Raw genomic sequence first — 19742 nt, 5'->3', positions numbered from 1 at the left:
GCGGTGATCATGAAGTCACTTCCGGTCTCACGTCATGAGTTTGATAAGAGGGGGGGGGGGGAATTTCCTGATATCATCGATATTTGTTTCTGCTGACGCGCTGTCACATTAAGAAATGAAAATCCGCACCTTAATTACTGCAGCTACAAAGGCAGTTTCTTATAGTAATGGGGAAGGGAGGGGGGGGGGGGGGGGGGGGAGCGGGGGTTTGCATATACTTACTTTAATACGTACACCCGTACGTACTATGCGTACGGGTGTACTATGCGTACTATGACAAAAAACAACAACAGAAAAGTCAGTACCCACAGAAGGCCAAAACGCTCGTTTCCCATTTTCTCATTCTGCAACTCCATCCATATTTGGATAGCTATATACGCTATGCATCGCCAAAGTTTTGCCGGTAATTTTTTAAAGGAAACGAATTCTAACAATGGTTTCCCAATTTCAAAAACTATAGCGTAAAGGGAGCTTTCACTTCTGTGGTAAATATATTGCTGACTTGTCGGTAGCTGACAGCTAACTTTTTTCCACTATGCAGAAAAATCTCTAGGATATTCATCATGCTAATGTCATCATCATCATCACCATCACACGGCTAGCTGCGTCCACTGCGAGTCAGACGTCTGCTCTATCGCTGCAAAAACGCTGTATCTGTTGCCGGCCTTGGCTAGCTTCGTTGCCCTCCCATGTAATGCGCATATCCGTACTTAAATATATCGAAGCTAAAACCAAGAAGAGAAAACTATTACGGGCAAGGCATGAATGCGGAGGCAAGATGGCCGATTGGCGCTTATGGTTTATGAGTGGATTCGTGATATTAGGAAGTCTACGATGATAATGCCAACGCCACACAGGTATTTAGGTGGTGTTGATAAGGCGGACGCGGCTGACGCAGGGTATGGTCATACGGCAATCAATCAGAGGATCCTTTATACAGCAGTGACTGTAGTTGATCTGACGATGATTACAATGCTTAAAAGTCCCGCATTGGTCCGGCACGAGCTGTAGGTCAATAGACAAAATTGCTATACTTAATGAACGATTCTGGATCAGCACTGAAAATAATACAAACTAACCGACGCTACACGTGCACGTGTTGAAAAAGAATGTTTACACAGACTTACATATATCCGGATAACACCCCTGCTAAGCCTGGCTGTTCGCCATCGGCGGAAGAGGATGAAAGGCGAGCGAAACAATTTTCGTAATCGGAGTGCACAACAAGGAGTATACACAAATGAAGTCTTTCTATGCAAATAAATACATTGCTCTGCTACTACTCTAGTCCATATATAATCTATATATCCTTCGATTTGCTACATATATGAGCAGATAATTAGAATGGAACCCCCACAAGAATTCACTTTGCCCCATGCAAGAAACCTTCATCTCCAGCTCACGCCCCGTCGGTATGCGCCAGATTTTGAATGGAATGAAAGCAGCTGGATTCTTTTTTCAATCGCTCCGAAAGGCGTTCACGTCATCCACCGCATCGCTTGCAGGGGTCAGCAGTCACGCAGTGATCACAGCTGTGCTCGTCTAGCGCAGTCGACCGCAATGACGCCAGGACAACGGACTGGGTATAGCTCTATGGCCACCCATCCTATAGGCGGCTCCTCGACATCATTAGTTTTTGTTTCTTTTACTTTGTCAATGGTGGATAATTTTCGAAGTTGTTCACTCTTCACAAGTGACGCTATACGCGAAGGAGGGATGCGTGAAATCTTATATGAAGCACTTGACCTCGCCCTAGTCTCACCAGAGAAGTTCAAACGTTTAAGAAACGTTGCAGAGTAGAAGCCGCTGTTAGGAATTAAATATTCAGACTGGATGACTATAACGTGTTGCTAGTCTGGTTCAGTTGCTAACAAAAAAAAAACTGCTCTTTTAAATATCGTTTAGCTTTCATGATTGCATAACGGACTTCCTGTGTCGAACCACACGTTTTGGTTTGACATGTCTGTCATAGATTCGTGTCACGCTTTCTTGCAGAATGTATAAATAGCCACCGCATCCTCAAACTCAGCGCACAGTTGCATCTTCGTCTCATGTCTTTGTCAACCATTGTCATCTGCGCTATTTATTTCAGGATGGAAAACCAACAAGCGAAAGTTGGTGCCTTGATAGTGGAAGTTCCTTTATTAATTTCGAACCATTGCTGTCCTTTAACGCGCAATGACATTGCACTACACGTTTACGCACTTCGGTTCCGTCTAAATTAGGATGCTTCTGCAGCTGGGAATTCGATTCCACGTCCTTCAGCCCACAAGTCGAACGCCGAAACAATTGTAGGTACAGCGGATGGTTAGAAAAGAGAAGCGCAGGGCTTCTAAACGTGGGTCATCCTTCTTCACTGCCACCAATATACGTCTCGCCCACTCCCTGTCCTTTGCCTGTAATGCAACGCGGCGGTTACATTGTCGCCAAAGTACAGAGCGTCAGGCAACGTGATTTACCCTTCGCAAAGCCAACCGCAAGTTTGCGTCGCGACAGGCTAGCAACTTGTTTTCCTGGCTTTATCAGGCGGCTGCGAAGCGACTTAGGTCCTTATGTGCAGCCATTTATTTTCATAAGGACCCCGTGCACTGAAGCGGCCAGATATCTTTGTGCGTGAGCGATATGAGGAACAATTCATCACAGCCGAGGTCGGTTCGGCAAGAAATCGATATCAAAAAGTAGCGCCCTTCGGCGAAAGAAGACAGGCGCGAGCAGCTTTACCCTGGCTGATGCATATATGTATTTGCTGTTTTGCAAAGCCACAGCCAACCATAACCGGTGGTAGGATTTTTCAAAAGTTCTACTCATGAGCAGTCTCTTGACACGTTCATCGGTTTATCGACTGAATGACAGGTTTACAAATTTATATTCTGATTTATTTATTTATTTATTTATTTATTTATTTATTTATTTATTTATTTATTTATTTATTTATTTATTTATTTATTTATTTATTTATTGATTTATTGATTTATTGATTTATTGATTGATTGATTGATTGATTGATTGATTGATTGATTGATTGATTGATTGATTGTAAGCAGTACTCTGTGCTTACCATGGGGAAAAAATAACTGTTAAAGCTTTCGACCATGTGCGTTTCCCTGATGACAACCTGGGGATTTAGCGCGGTCGCAAATAGTAATAAAACCGCTCTCATCTGCCGTTGTGAAAAAACACACGCCCTTAGATCACTTGCATTCCGTTCTTTTCAAAGAACGTCTCTTTCAGTACTGGAAGAGACAGCGTAAACTATTGCTTACGAAGCGAAGTTCGCCAACCATGCTAAGAAGAAACGATCTCAACACTCGGTTCTATCAGTTTTTTTTTTTTATACAATCAATAGAAAGTTATATCGCAAAGCAGCAAAAAGAAGAGCTACTTCTCTCCCTCCCACCGACAAATTGGCTTTAGCCTCACCACTTATATCTGATTTCTGTTTTTCCAACTTTCTTTTTATTTTAACCTGTAACAAAAAGAAACTTCAGTGCCAATCACCCCAGTGCACTGTACGCTGACCCTTATTAGGCTCATTGAGCCTCTAATACCGTAGCGTCTCAGTCGAGCGTTCAATCCTCGCTGATATGGCGTTCTCTGACCTCGCAAATCTCATTTAGTTCTCTTTTTTTTTTTCTAACAGCACCCTCTCTATGCTTGCTATGACAGGAGCTGTTTCTGCTGTGCAATTTTCGACGTCACGAATGTAGGTCCAGCACGATTATTTTCAAGTAATGCCCGGAGTTTGAACCTTTATCAGCACTATATTTATGTTATACGTTCGTAATCACAGTCCCCCTCTCTCTCTCTCCCTCTCTCTCTCTCAAGATTTCATTTGTAACCTTCATGTTCACGAATAATCACGGATTAAATTTCGTACCGAATTTTGTAGAATTACGAAGCAAATTATTAAGTTAATACAATTTATTTATTTATTTACGCAACTATATTTACATTGTTCAAATCTGAGCCGATATTGTGAAAGTGCCTGCAAAATCGGCCTGTTTATTTCGAACCGTCATCTTGCTAAAGACAGTAATAAAGAAAGAGAAGACGCCACGTACCGCCCCTGTCTTAGATCACATTAAGTGCTAAACAAGCATCCGGTGATTTTAAATAAAAACATAGCCACCGGCTTCCCCTCCTCTCTTTTAGTGTAAACTAACTCTTTACAACACTACTTTTTTAACGTTGGCATTATCACACACGTGTCAATTCAGAGGCGAGTAGGGTTTCAACTCGAATATAGCGTAAGAAACACGGATCAGCTAACTTCACGCCATCTCCGTCATCTCTTGTACAATTATCTGACTCTGAGTAGGCCCAGGTATGGGCTTAGCTCTGAGCCCTATTTCCACTCCATTTTCTTCGATTTTACTATTTTGTTTATAGCACGTGTTGTGTCATGTATTATAATTGCCCATGTGCTGTGATTTCTTTCCCCTCTGCGATGAAAATGCAACTGGTACTATCGTGCACCGACCTCTCCTCATGTATTCACGCTACTCAAGGAATAGAAGCTTGCAATACACGTCATAATTTATTAATTAATTATTTACTACCTATGCGTACTTGTACCATGTATTAGTGATAATTGTTACTGCCGTTTACACCATGCCGCACAGAGTGCTCAGCGACAGTTACTGGATATGCGTTTCCTGTCTCGCAACTTGAGGAAAGAAAAAAAAAAAATTGGCAGTCCGAACAAACACCGAAGAGGATATTCAGTGTGCATTCGGTGTCTATTCCATGCATTACTTTTGAAACCGCTGGGCAGCATCAGAAGAAAGGACGCTTAAGAAACGCTGGGAACAATTCGCTCTGTCCCGCTGTCTGTTTCTGATTTCGTGAAAAATGAACTAAGGTCAAATTTACACGTTAGTTCTTCACTATAACCCGGTCTCTGTCCTCAAAGTATCCACGAATGCAAGGATGCTACAGAAAAGGAAGGCGATGGGAAGAAGGCCGCACTACGAGCTTTGGCCCACAATCCGAACGCAACGCTGCAACCTAAATGGGGTCGTAGTTACGCGGTACATTGCCAGAGACTCATGGCTACAGCAACTATAACTACGAGCTCTTACCCACTATTCGAACGCAACGCTATAGGCGACGCGCTGAGCATTGCAACAGAGCGTATTTGTTCTGTGCATCCACCGCCAGCTGCGATGGTGCTCAGATCTCGGGAGAACAATTGCGACGATTTGACAGCACTGCTCAGGTCTTGAGACGTACGTCGACGCTGTGTCTACTCTCCTCGTTCAAAGGGCAAGAGAACGATGCCGGAAGGAAAATAATAGAAATCATCATCATCATCATCATCATCATCATCAGCCTGACTATACCCACTGCAGGGCGAATGCCTCTCCCATATTTCTCCACTTAACCCGGTTCTGTGCTAGTTGCATCCACTTGACCCCTGCGAACTTAATCTCATCCGCCCACCTAACTCTCTGCCGCCCCCTGCTACGCTTTCCTTCCCTTGGAATCGAGTTTGTTACCCTCAGCGACCATCGGTTATCCTCTCTTCGCACTACATGTCCTGCCCATGCCCATTTCTTCTTCTTAATTTCCACTAGAATGTCGGTAAATTGAGTTATGTCTCTGACCCACTCGGCACGCTTCCTATCTCTTAATGTTACCCCTACCATTTTTCGTTCCATAGCCCTCTGGGTTGTCCTCACCTTAAGTAGAATTCTCTTGGTTAGCCTCCACGTTTCAGCCCCATAGGTGAGTACAGGCAAGATGCAACTGTTGTATACTTTCCTCTTGAGCGATACCGGTAAGCTGCTAATCATAATCTGCGAGTGCTTGCCAAATACGCTCCATCCCAATCTTATTCTTCTTGTTATTTCCTTTTCATGGTCCGAATCTGCGGTTACTACGTGTCCTAAGTATAGACATAATCGCCTACTACTTCCAGTACTTCGCTACCTAATGTAAACTGGTGTTCCTTCCCGAGGCTGTTGAACATTACCTTAGTCTTCTGCATATTGATTTTCAAGCCTACCTTTCTACTTTTCCTGTCTAGGTCATCAATCATTATTTGCAGTTCATCCCCCGAGTTGCTTAGCAAGGAAATGTCATCAGCAAATCGCAGATTACTGAGGTATTCTTCATCTACCCTTATCCCTAACTACTTATCCCTAACTAAATAGAAATACGAAGGAGCAAAAAATTAGACACGACAAGCGGACACTCTCCCATGCATATCACCGGGACCCATGCTCCAACTTCAATCCCTAGAGCTGGTATTGTCTACTCGCAGCGCTTACCAATCGTTTGAAGCATCGGAAGCGATATGAAAATGAAAATGTAATTGGATCAGCAGTCAGTTAAGTTGGGCGCATCTCGCTAACCAAACACGGTGTCACAGGTTCAGCACAAGAAGAATACTTGGACACCGGAAGGAAGTATACAATCCACAGCATCTACATTTCAAATCTTCTGTCGTCTAGATGAGAGACTTCAATGCCAACCAAGCCGGCATGTTGTGTTAGCTATAGATTGCCAAGAACGGTCGTTCCACGATATGTGCGTGTCCTGCATGATCTATCGCACTCCCAAATGAGTCGCTCGGTCCAGTTTAGTCGAAAACAGTCCTCCGACAGAATGGAGGACGCAGTGATGTTTATTTATCCCATGTTACACCATCGCCATTTACGCTTTACAGAGATCCCGTGTGCAATCGCCGCCATAAAAGTTCCCACGCAGAGAGCCTGGCTGGAAATTGCTCCACAACAGTGGGCTAAACTCTAAATGACATAAACATTACAGGAAAGAGGCCCGCCCGCGCATAAAAACGCACATGAAGGCTACATTGGTCATAACAGCGACTACAGATCGGCGCAAAGACCGAACACATACAGATCTCCTCTGGAATCAGCCGCCCCGCCAGAAGCCACTAAAATGTAACCGGGACAAAGCAATCACGAATAGTTACCAAACAATGAAGATCGCAAAAGCGGAGAGCAAGCTTTTCGTCCCTTTCTACGTCTGCAGAGTACATACGTATCGGCGCGCTCTAACACATCAGCTTAACGGCAACGATCGAAGAGGCTTGCGTATAAATCGACAAACCGGAATTATGGGCCGCTGTCCCTAAACGTGTTTCGTTCGCCTTTAACACTCGCAGAAAACAAGCGTATTTGATGCAAACCTGCGCGCTTCGCAACCCTGCGGACTACAAAGCACGAGTCGTAAAAATTGACGCGCAATGCCGTTGCGAGTTCTTGATGCAATGTCCCGTTCCGCTGTTTGGGAGTACGCAATGCACAGCGCGCCAGATATGAGTGCACTCAAACAGGAGTTAGCCTCTTAATAAAAGAAAAAAAAAAAAGGATTGGCTTCTTCCTTCCGTAAGGCGGTAGTGACTGTGGAACAAACGCCCGGACGAAGTGTTACTCAAGAAGCGGTGGCGCATCTCAGGCGCCATATATCTCTTTATTCGGCCATCACGCACAGCATTGCCATGCGCTCGAACTTTGTTCCCAAGTGCGCGAAACACAATGTAAAAAGAAAGACCACGCAAATCTACAGGGGTCACAGGTTATTTCGAGATTTTTTTTTTTTTTTTTTTTTTTTGTGCGCAGCCAGACTTACGTGCAGGAGCCAGCGCGCAAAGAGCACAGAAACAAGGAGATCAGTGGCACAGAGCGCTTAACTATCGACTTCATTTGTATTCAAATGGATTGTAATTACGCGGTACATTTACCGCGACACATGGCTAGAACTATCAGGACCAGAAAAGAAATCCAAAGCTGCAGTAAAACCAAGCCAGAAAGAAGCGTGTCTTGGTCCCCTTACACTACCACGTATTATATGGTCATTGGACCTCTCCTCGCCGCGTCAGTCTCTCCGAGAAACTTTTACCCTCCTAAAGCGGACCTTATGTAGCGTGGTATGCCAAGCCATGGCGATGCCAAGTATGAACTTTGTTTTTTCTTGCCGGCCTCGATCTCCAGACGACGACAACGAGGACGAACTGTCCTTAATTTCTTCTCTGTAAATACATTCTGTAAATACGTAGATATCTGCAAATACATTATCGCTCACGTAACAATACAGACAGAAATGATCTAAACTTCCAATGCGCTGCAAAACTTTTCTTCTGAACTTTGTTCTGCCCTCGAAAGTAATTAAACTGCCGCTGAAGACCCAGTCGGACAGGTTTATGATAATTAGTAGCAACAAATTAGAAGCCTGCAGAGGCAAGACTTACGTTAACATTGATTGATATCGTGAAGTTACGCAATATGCGAAAAATTACGTTCAAAAACTATTTTCTAGAATGTCATCAAAATTTCTAGGTATGCTTACCATCGGTATTGCCTGAGTATAACAACTAACGCCTTGTATTAGGCGATTTAAATAGGCTTGGTTTGTTTTATAGCGGTTAACATCCCAAGCGGCTCAGTCTATGAGAGACGTCGTAGTGGAGGACTCCGGAAATTTCGACCGCATGTGGTTCTTTAACGTGCACTAACATCGCACAGCGCACGGACGCCTTGATTTTCTCCTCCGTAGAAAAGCAGCCGCCGTGGCAGGGATTAGATTGCGCATCCTTGGGTCGATCCTCCTAACTACTGCGCCACCACTGCGGATTCAATATGGTTCAAGCACGTAGGTTTCAACCTGTAGACGTCGAATTGAAAGACCACTGCGGATAGGAGGACTCGAGAACGCCTCGCAATTTAAGCAACTGATACTTTCTTGCTCGTTTTCCACTGATCTATTTGCACTTACTCGACATGCATCATTCACAGGGGTCGAGCCAGAGCGCCCATGATTCGAACCGAGCCTTGTTATGATGGAGGCGAAACGAAAAGGCACCCGTCTTCTATTCGATGTAAGTAGACGTTAAATATCCTAAGTGGTCGAACTATAACGTAACATTAAAAGGTATCAATGTTATGGTTTCTAGGTATTTTTCTAGGTTTCTAGGCATGGACAAATAGACTCTTCACACTCTTTTAAGGCGATAGCCTTTAATGGCTGATGCTGTCGTGGACAAAGTGCGTCCCGCTTTTGCGGTGTTCTGATTGGTCGAGTCGGGATGCCTCCCTGCCATCTGCAATGCCACACTTGAACACGTGCCAAGGAACGTGCCCCGCCGGGGTGGTGCAGTGGTACGACGCCCGACTACAGTGCCGGAGTTCCCGGGATCGAATCCCGGCCTCGGCGGTTGCGTTTCGATGGAGGCGAAACGAAGTGGCGTCCGTGTGCTGTGCGATGTCAGCGCACGTTAAAGATCCCCAGGTGGTCGAAATTACTCCGTAGCCCTCCACTACGGCCCCCCTTTCTCGCTATCCACCTTCACCCCCACCTTCATCCCTTCCCTTACGGCGCGGTTCAGGTGTCCACAGAGCAAGTGTGACAGATACTGCGCCTTTCCCTTCCTATGAACCAACCAACCAAGGAACGCCGCACGACAGCAGCGTTGGTGTACCATCCAAACGCACACTTGTCGGAGCAAGTGTGACAGATAGTGCGCCTTCCCTTTTCTGTAAACCAATTTTAATTATATGTAGCACTGCAACGAATGCTGAGAAGAAGCTAACGATAGGAGGCAAATTATAGGATATATATGAAAGGTAGGCTTTCGACATTCTCCTCTTAAGGGATATCTAAGAAGCCCTATGTTTAAGTAATGTTTCTTGTGCTCGTTCAATACACTTAATTCTAGGCGTTCTAAGTCCAAAACAAGAAAGATGACGTGTGCTACGTATGTGCCAGAATGTCAGTTCAAATTCAGTTCATTTCCCACGCAGTACGCCAAGGTTAGGTTCAAAGTGTAAAAGCTCTTAACAGCTTCACTGGCTCCTTAGATGTAGTTGACGATTGAGTGCAAGCAAGCGTATCAAAAACACGTTATGAATAACTAAATATAGACTTTTTGAGGTAAGATGGCTTCTGCGACAGAGTAACACCAGTTTTGCAGACGTCAGTAAAGGTGCCGCAGCCGACACTGGTATTGCAACACTGCAAAAATAATTTCCAAAAGAAAACCTATATCTAAATGTAAGCAGCGGGCTTGCCTGAAACACCTGATATCAAACAAAATGTTGCTCATTGAACTCTACGCGTTCGTATCATCACCATCGATACGACATGGCCTGCTGACAACAATGTCTAAAACACTGTCCGAATGCACACATAGCTATCTTGTACAAGGTCAGACATCCGTCATTATGTTATAAGGTGAGCGGACGAAAACAGACACAAACAAGGAAATAGGAATTAAGAAAATAGTGGATATTTGAAAATACAACTGGTATTGCGATTAAAACATTACTGCCGTCACCATCCATGTATACCATGAATAGTTGAATGTGAGCTACGTCGCGCTAAATATAACGCAGAGGCCATTATGTTTTCTCCAAGAACGCTGTGTGTAAACAGTAACGCACGTGAGAACATTGGTGAGCGTTCCAAGAACACAACAACGAAGCTCAACGAAATTAAACTCGTGTAAATAGCGACATATATTTAAGGATGCAACGACAAAGGTAACTACGAACCATATTCGACGAAAAATCAAAATCGCCTCGAGAGCGGAACCGATCACAAGACGCGGGTGACGGAATTGGCGGAGGCGCGTTGCATGATCGGTGAAAAACAAAATGGGCCTTTTTTTTTTTTTTTTTTTTGCGATCACATCGCACAGCACATAAGCACCTAGCGTTTCTTGATCGAAACACAGCCGCCGTAGCCGGAATTCGATTTTACATTCTTGGGCCGGCCGTCGAGTGCCCTAACCACTGCACCACCGGGGAAGGGGGAGGCATTTTTATGTTTGAAGGCTTGTTGTAAATCGCCACTTCTTTCCACATGCAGTGTCCCATCTTGACTTTGTGTCCAGCGTAGAAAGAGGTGATGAGAAGAGGCGCATAATGAAAAAAGGTAAACCGAGCAGGTACTGAGTGAGACTCATTCCACAAGCCAACTTTTCAGCAAGTGGACTTGCCTTTACCTAACATGTGTCTAACACATAACACCGATAACAGTTATCTTCCGGAGATAACTGATCGCTCAAGTGCTCTATTTCAAGTGTATACGTGATCATAAAATTTTATTATTTCATACTCATTTGGGGTTATTATTTTTGTCTTCAGGAATTATCCACCATCTGGGAAAGTGTCTTGTTTTTCACCGAACCCGCGATCAACTCATCGTTCTCCTCATCTGTACGGCCGCCGCTACCGATCAACTCAGCAACGTCAACGCCTCATCTAAAAGGAAGCCGTGAGAATTACTTTTTGCCACAGACTTTTTTAATTGAATATTGTTTTCGCCTCTGTTTAACCTTAATCTGGCTTAGTATTTTACGCTGCGTTTTCTTTGTAACCCTTGCTCATGCTTATTATATCTTTAATATTTGCTTTGTTATCTTTATGGTCATCTTTTATCGCAGTGTTTTGTTCATTGTCGGGTTTTCCTCTTGTCGTTTATCGAGTCGTCTTTTATCACTATCGTGGCGTTGTGTTTTTCCTTTTTTTAATTTTTATGCAGTGTAATTTGAACTACTATCTATAAATATTCAATTGTTTGTAAAAGAACGTGATCTTCTTGAACTTATTCCTCAATCACACACCGACACACGTACTTCACCGGTTGACCGGCCTAACTTTGAAATGTGTTCTCAAATCTCATAGAGCAACGACGGGTAACCGTAAGGGGGATCCCGTGCCTCTGTTGACCATAAAGGCGGGAGTTTGTGACAATGATTGAAAACCAAATAAAGAGCTACGTTTTTGTTGCTTCCCGATATTTCATACTGTACCAGCCATATAGTTAAGCAATTTGATAACATATATCCCTTGTGAGCAACATGAAAAGTAACGAGTATTTGCAGCGAAATACCATGTTAGTTTTACCAGAGACACCAGGACGGTCCTAACAATGCACCAGCCGCAAACACTAGAGCGATAACAACCAGGAAAAGCACACCAGAACCGTGTCTGAAACACACCAGAATAAACACACCAGGTCGTGCACACCTCAACCGTGTCTGAACTCCCGCTCTGGTGGAAACGCCAGACTGGGGCTGGTGGATTTTTCGGTAGGGATTCGATGACAGAAAAAAAAAAACGAAAGCATCTCGAGAGCCGAACCGATCCCAAGACGAGGGAGACAGAATTCGCGGAGGCGCGTCGCATGATCGGCGAAAAACAAAATGAAACTTTTTCTCCTTTTTACGGTTCCTGATGTTCCAGGGTTCAGTCGCGTCCTTTCTTAGTCGCCAACATACACGTTCCGTTTCGCTACCCCCCGAGATAAAACGCGCAGACAGACGTACCCGCACGCACCGTTTGTTGACGGTTCTCGGCCGTCTTTTGCAGAGATATCGATCCGGCGTCTCTGCTACTCGCGTTTTCGTCGCTAAAGCGCACAAAAGCCCGCGACCGCGTTGATTCGTGCATTGAGGCGAAATGTTTGTTCTCAAGATACGGGAAGAAAATTGGGCGAGTAAAATTTCTGTTATGTTATACGCATACAAGTGCGCCCAAACACTTACGGGGAAAATAATAACGGGAGACGATTGCATTCTCGCAACTGTTCTGTGTTTATATGGGCGAGAGTGTGCGTGCGCGTGTGTGACGCTAAACACGGTTTGACTAAAATCTCAACTGCCGGTCGATATTTAAGTACACGTTCCCGATCACAGCAACTTTTTTTCTTATCTGTCATGTAGATATCTGTCCGTACTCTAACACCCCTTTTCTCTTTTCGCTCCGTGAATCTTGGGCTTCTTATCATAATTAACCTATGTGAACAAAGAGACAGTACGGTGCCGTACGTACTTAAAGGGCGCACCCAATTTTTTTCAGAGCAATAAAATCGCAGCAGCGTTTGTAATAAAGAAAAAATCTTTTAAGGCATTTATGCCGAGCAACGGGTGGAAAAGTGTAAGAGTAATATAATAACACGCGATATTTTGTCCTGAATACAAATGTAATGATCCCGTTTTAGTATGCACGACGTGCTGCTTTGCTTTAAAGCATGTTATATGCATCGCAGGAAAAACGATTGAATAGCGCGCTGCGACATAAAAAAGGACGAACTGCCCAGTTCTCCTTAATATTATTAACACTGACTTCAGTAAGAGCAGTATTTCCATGCATAACGCTGAAAATACGTTAGGAATCAGTAAGATATGATATCCGCACGCTGCCATTTTAGAAATCTTTACGGAGGTGCTCTGCAATAACAGAAGCAGGCATTTCGTTTAATTATACAGCTCTGTCGACATTTATATACGGGGAACGATTGACCTTCCTTAAGATGCCACGAATGCTTTGTACTATACAGCTAAATGGCACTCAGGAACAGATGTTCGAATATATACTTTTTTGTTTGATAAGCATTGTTTTTCTACTTAGATCGTGAAAGAAGCGAGGCTGAGCACCTAAGAAATTTGCGGGGAAGTAAGGCTGCTTCTCTTTATTAGTGTGAACTATGTCGTCAACTTTTCTTTTTCGTTTTTTTCATATCGCTTTAAACCAGGAAAGTGACAATGGTAATCAACCACACACACAGCACCGGAAAACAGCAGCAGTGTCATTTAGGCAATTATTTATTTTCACCCTTTCTATTTTATCTTGAGATCACGAAATAAACACGACTGACGGGCTCCAGCTGTTGCGCTGTAGAAAACAATGCCATTAAAAAATCCCTCTTATTCACGTTTAACATAGAAGCGTGACATGTCCGGGTGCCTGTTTCAATCTACTGACTCCAGAGTGCAGTTCCGGGATGCAGCTGCACACAAGCACCTGCAAACCAGTATAGCGTAAGCTCTACCCATCGTCGTCATGACTACCATCATCAGCATCAACAGTAGCAGTTGATGATATGATGAAGCACGGATAGGTATATTCCACAGAAGAAAGGTGCGCCCATGAAAACCTGTTGAATATCTGTTTCAGAATTGTTCAACCAGTTGCAGACATTTGCCTGCGCTGCACAGCTTGGAATCATATGTAATTAATGCATAAAAGAGGTGTACAGGCCGCACTAACGTTAACGAGAACAGATCCTTAGAATGTGTTCGACGATCGCTTCTCAAGCCTGAGCACGAAGCAATCAAGCTTGTCCTTGCCTGTTTCCGTGTTCACCTTCCAGATCAATTAGTCATTTAATTACGTTGCAAGCCAGATACAAAAGCAAAAGTGAAAATAGGGGTATGTTCTTTCGTCTCTTCGCCATTTATTAGCCTTAGCTTTAATATACTGATTATTTAGCTGTTATACTCTTCAGGATATATACTGCTTGTGCACTGCTTATTGAGCTGTTATGTACTTCAGAAAACTATGCATTCAAAAAGGATTCGTCGGATAATGAACCATTTCAAAGCTCGACCTTTGTCACCCGAGTAAGAAGTAAGAGTTCCTTCTCTGTTTCTCCTACCTGACCACACCGGGAATTTTTGCTTTCAATTGCACTCATTGACAGCGAACGCCACATGCGTTGTTAGAATTCCATGCCCTGTCAATACATGTGCCATGGGCTCAGTATCATACGACAACTCCCCTCATTTGCTCTAAATGACTACAACGCGAACGTACATGAAAGCAAAGGAACAGTAAGTGTATAGAAGCAGCAGTGAAGAAATGATATATTTGGATATTATGCAAAGAGCGCCGTGAAGGAGTTAGGAGGTTTTGAATTAGGTGACGTTCGTCAGAAAGCCTCGGAATCGAGAAGATGTTTCTCATACAGCGATTCAGTAACATGCAATTATTCAACAATCAGACTCAGTTGTAACGCTCACACTATTATTCGATATTCCGCCAGCGCGGAACTCAGATATTGTTTTGTATCATGTTGACATTGTAGGTATCCAATTAGCGAGACTGCCTCATGGTGCCAACTGCACGAATTAAAAAGATCATATAGTTCATGTTGTTCTCGTGAGCTGGCGTTGTCGAAATGGATCAGCACAAAAAAAGCTACTGCAGTATGTTGTTTTCTCAAGCGATGTTCGCTTTTGCTTCCGGCATGGTATTAAGTGCCTTTCCCCTTTGACAACGCAGTGCCTTGAGGTCGTTTCAGAAATGCAGAAGCCAGATGCTACACCTTTCAAAGCGGTTCAGGCATAATTGACTGCAGAACTCAGTGCAAGCAAGCACTGATGAAGAAGGCTAACTGTGGAGCAGTGCCCTTCAAATTCGACGAGTGGAATTCCGGCCATCCACCACGCCTTATCTTCCCTCGTTCCCCTTTCTCTGTTTGCGAACAAAATGTAGCAAGATATCCGTTCCTTGACGCAATACCGAACGTGCCAACTATTCCGTAGGAATGCTTCCGTATGTTCAATTAACGAGCGAGAAAGAGAGTCTTATTCGGCTCCACGTGCAACACTTATCTGTTGCTCGTATCATCTCGCGTCACCAGCTGCGGCTGGCAGCTTTCGAAAACACCGTTCGTACCACAAGCACCTTTGGCGGCGCGCAACATCGATCGTGTGGCAGCACATGGCGACCGGGCTCGGCGCGAGAAGGCACCCCATTCAAAACAGGGTTTCGTTCAGGTGCTTACCGCAGCCCGAGCTCCTGACTATTTCTACAGTCTGTATCTGATCGATGCCGGCCAAATAATAGAGATATTTAGCTTGCCGGAGAAGTACTTATGTAGACGTATACCGGTCTACCGTATACCCCTACAACGCAGACGCAGTGGCCGCGATTGCACTCACCCCTGTCAATGCGCGTGCGCAGGGGAGGTCCGGCAAACCGGTATGCGTCTACGTCAGTACGTTCCTGGCAAGCTAAATTTCTCTATTAAGTACCACCAGCCAGTTCTCCGCCACGGAAAAACAGTTCACTGGTTATGAATACTGTTATCCATTGAATATCGGCTAAAGGTTCGATGTAAGCGAAATCAACGCTATATACTGCTCAGATCTTTGTTGCTCGCTGAAAAAGAAAGGTACGGCAGTATTTGAAGCAAAGCGCAAGAGTTGTAAATTAAAAATGAACTAACATTTCATTTTTCATGACTTCAAGCTGATGATACCCAAGAGCACGAGCGTATTCCATCCAAGTTGCTAAAGTGAGAGTGATTGCCAACGACGACGTGGTGGCAGCTTTGTGCCGTCTTGTTGCTTTGAATCAAAAAACAGTCTCAAACCGATTAGATATCCCCGCTCCTATTAGTGGGCGCTACCCGTCGGAAACATCGACCAATAGGAGCGGAGCTTTGAGAATGTTTACCCAATGAAAGAATCCGGGCCCTGAGCGCCATTTGCTTGCAATCTCTGTTCTACTATGTGTTTTAGTTTAGGCTTGTATTTAGTGGGTTGTCTTTATACTTCAATACGGTTTGAGCATTTTTTTATATTGTCTGCGTCCTGTTCGCGTGACGTGAGTGCATAAGTGTGCGGAATAAACTGCCTCTATTGTAGCACCATGCCTCGACGCTGGGTTACCCTCAGTCGGCTGCCCTAGCCGACACCGCGGTCCGCATATATTTTCCTTGACCAATTACACTGGTCTCTCCTCCAAGCAGGATGACACAGCGTTGTCGCATGTGGGAGAACTCCTGGCTCACACACAGCCATTGGTGTTCCAAAGTGCCACATGGCGAATGCCACAAAGCATTCACTGCCCCGCCGTCTCACCTGATACCCTGGGCCATAGTATTGGCGTTGTCCGAGCACGGGTAGCGAGGTACGACGTCCCTTGGCTAGTCCGTGCAATCCCGGCGAGCTTCCTGTGCGACGCCTCCGCACTGCCAACAGTCTTCCGTCAGGAGACACCAGTGAAGACACGTGCCCGGCCCGGAGCTGCGCCTCGGTGAATCGAGCAGCCAATAGTCCGCACAGTCCACAAAGGTGTCCCACTGTGGCGCGCACCCAACTGGGCCAACCTGCAACAAGGGACACGAGTGCCACAAGTCGCAGGGCCGCCAGAGAGGGCAGTGCACCCAGGGCACGCGGAGCAGCAACAGCGCACGCCGACATAGAAACCACGGCCCAGACAGCGGTGGACGCCAGAAGACCGGCGGGACTAGGAAGGCGCCCGGCTACTCCTCCGGCTGAAAGGTCACTGACAATGCCGGACAGTGCCACGACGAAGCCGTCAGATGCCTTGAAGCGTCCTCGGGTCGCGAGGCAGAACCAGTAGTGCGCGCAAAGCACCGCCCACAGCGGGACGAAGCTGGACACCACGCATCGTGCCGCGTCGGGGAGCAAGGAGGCGACTGCGATGATGCCGATGGTAGCGGTGAGAGCCCATTTACCGCCGCATCCACCGTAGTAGCCGTAGGCTCTTGCGGCAGCCGTGCCCGGAGCGGCCTGTTGCTCCGGGGGTCGCAGCCAGATAGACACGTAGCCGCCGACGCCTTGATCGGCCGGCGAGGACGTCGCCATGCCTGGGACGACGGCGCACCGAAGGAGGAGAGTCGTCGAGGGTGGGCGATGGTGGACGCGGAAACGAGCGCGCGCCCAACTGTCACGCGCCGGCGGGCTCAAACGCGCGAAGCGCGGCGAACTCGGGTTCCACCACCGGCATGACGAAAACAAAGCTGAGAGAAGTTAACAGTCCCCTCTCCAACGTCTCTTCTTTTGCACCTCCGAGTGACAATGCCGATAGTGTCAGCAAGTGGGCGTCCCCTGTGTATCTGCTTCTCTCTTATCCGGCGTGGAATAAGGGAAGTGTGGTTGTAATGATGGTCGGGCTCTCACACTGTCTCACTAGAGCAATAACACATAACAGCGGTGGAGGCAGCGCACTGCAGAACGGCACCCACGGGCGCCGGAACACGCGCACACCCACTACACCAGCACAGAACAGCCGGGGAATCCGGCGACAGCGTGATCACGACAGACACGCGTGGCTGTTTTTCTTTTGCGCGGCAACAGCGAACCGCGCGCACTCGTTGCAGCGACGAAGACGGCGACGCAGCAGCGGCCGTGGCGCGGCGCAGCACCGAATCGGCGCCAAACAGCTGAGGAGCGAAACCGGCGCGCTCCTCTCGGACAGCACGGAAGCCGCGCGGGCGAGGAAAAACAAGCGCCGCTGCTGAGGCTCCAGGTTCCTCCCCGCGTTCACTTTGCGCCGCCTCTTTGCGCGCCACCGGCTGGCAGCGGGTGCTTGGCGCAGGGGCCGCTGGGATAGCCGTGACGCCCGTGACGTTCGTTGGTGACGCCAATATGACGTATCAGCGACCCGGGGAAAAGGGAACGGCTGCGCTATGATAGCTGCGCCGGAGACGCCCGGACCTAATCGGTGGCGCTAGCATCGACTCTTGCTCCGCTGCACCGGTCGACTGTGCCGTGTGCGGCATTGAGCGGGAAGTGTTTTGGCGGCACGCTCAAGCGGGCGGCCTTTCCACCCCACGTTTCCCTCCCCTCTCTACCGTTCCACCCCCTCCAGCACATTCGACTGTTTGTTGTTTTCGCTTTCCCATGAGAGAAAGCTGGCCAGCAGCTGGCCGGCGCTGTAGGCGCTCACCACGCCGCGGCGTTTGTTTGGAGATGGGAGCTAGAGAAGGAAATCCTAGTTAGTGCTGGCTGGCCTCCCCATATCAGCGCCGCACGACCGTGGAGCGATACAGGCACTAGGGGCTGGAAAACGATGAAGAGCGCCTCGCAGGCAGATTTGAAAGGCTGACCGAAAGCGAGTATATGTAAGCGGTCGTGCTCACAGATTGGACCGATGCGTAAATGGAGTGCACTTGCGGCGTTGTTTTTGGGCATATTATGCTGCTTTTCTCAATCATGCGGTTCTGAAACATGCATGTCTGGATAATAACGTGCTGCCCTTAAATTTCACGCGATCCATGAAAGCGCTGGAGAGAGAACACGATGCTGATACTAGGCGTACCGGTCACTTAAATCTTTGACACATTTTCTATATTCCAAACTTTCCCGCAATCCATTAAAGCGCTGCTGAAGGAACGCGATGCTCCTACTACGAGCCGGTAATAACCTAAATCTTAGTGACGCATATTTTATATTACCGGTTGAAATTTATAATGGGTATTTCCTGATTACACATTCCCGGGCGTTTGTCGTTAAGCAGTCCCGTTACTCCTCCTTAGTCCACAAACTGTAAAACTGAATAAAGGCAAACGATGTTTGCATCTGGTGAATAGAAATATTCCAAACTATGAGCAACCAACAATTGCTCGCATTGAAAAGTTCTAATCTTTCACTGAGTTCACATCAGGCCCGCTTGTTTTTCCTTCTTTTTCCTAACAACGTTTCCAAATGCGCCGCTTTATTGTGGTTCATTTTCCGTGAAATGATATCGTAGGAAAATGCCTAGTGCAAAACTAATCAAGGAAGCTTTAAGCGCATTCTGCTGTGTTCATGGGCTACAACCAAATTCGATAAACCTTAAAATTGAACACTGTGGCTTTCATAACTTTACTTCACTTTGGCGGTCTTTGTCTTAGCAGGGAATTGTAGGGTGCATGGCTAATGATAACAACAAAAGGTTGTTCTGTACGCTCGTTAATAATATTCTTCAGGCATGTGGCAGCAGTTTAGCCTTACTTGGAAAACGAGTTTCCCTAACGCTGTAGCGTTGATGCTTCCTGATGTATCCCGGAAATGATGCGCGGCTTTTAGTGTGAGGACTTGTTCTGCAAGCACTGCGTTCCGAGTCATGTGCTTGAAGGCAATGTCCATGGTGCAGGCGCTGAACGCTTGGTTGCAAATTGGGCTTCATTGCTTTGCGCAGTATTCAAGGTAAACTTGAAAGCTGGCTTTCGATTCGTCCGTGGCACACAGAACTTCA

The 19742-nt window shown here is 46.2% G+C and overlaps 1 protein-coding gene across 2 annotated transcripts in view; it reads right to left on the bottom strand.

Moving 5' to 3' along the window:
* The window catches only part of LOC146172856 (cGMP-inhibited 3',5'-cyclic phosphodiesterase 3A-like), a 309367-nt gene extending 291317 nt beyond the window's left edge, over positions 1–18050 (bottom strand). For both annotated transcript variants that reach the window (XM_084583823.1, XM_084583825.1), the window contains exon 1: positions 16619–18050. In XM_084583823.1, the coding sequence (XP_084439949.1) occupies positions 16619–17368 (750 nt within the window). In that variant the 5' untranslated portion in view covers positions 17369–18050. The remainder of the gene's footprint in view (positions 1–16618) is intronic.
* Positions 18051–19742: the final 1692 nt, after the last annotated feature.

This window comes from Amblyomma maculatum, chromosome 11 (genome assembly GCF_055883805.1).
Source record: "Amblyomma maculatum isolate TAMU_Amacu chromosome 11, ASM5588380v1, whole genome shotgun sequence".
Lineage (NCBI taxonomy): Eukaryota > Metazoa > Arthropoda > Arachnida > Ixodida > Ixodidae > Amblyomma > Amblyomma maculatum.
The sequence above is the reverse complement of the archived record's forward strand: the minus strand, read 5'-3'. Positions and strand labels throughout refer to the sequence as shown.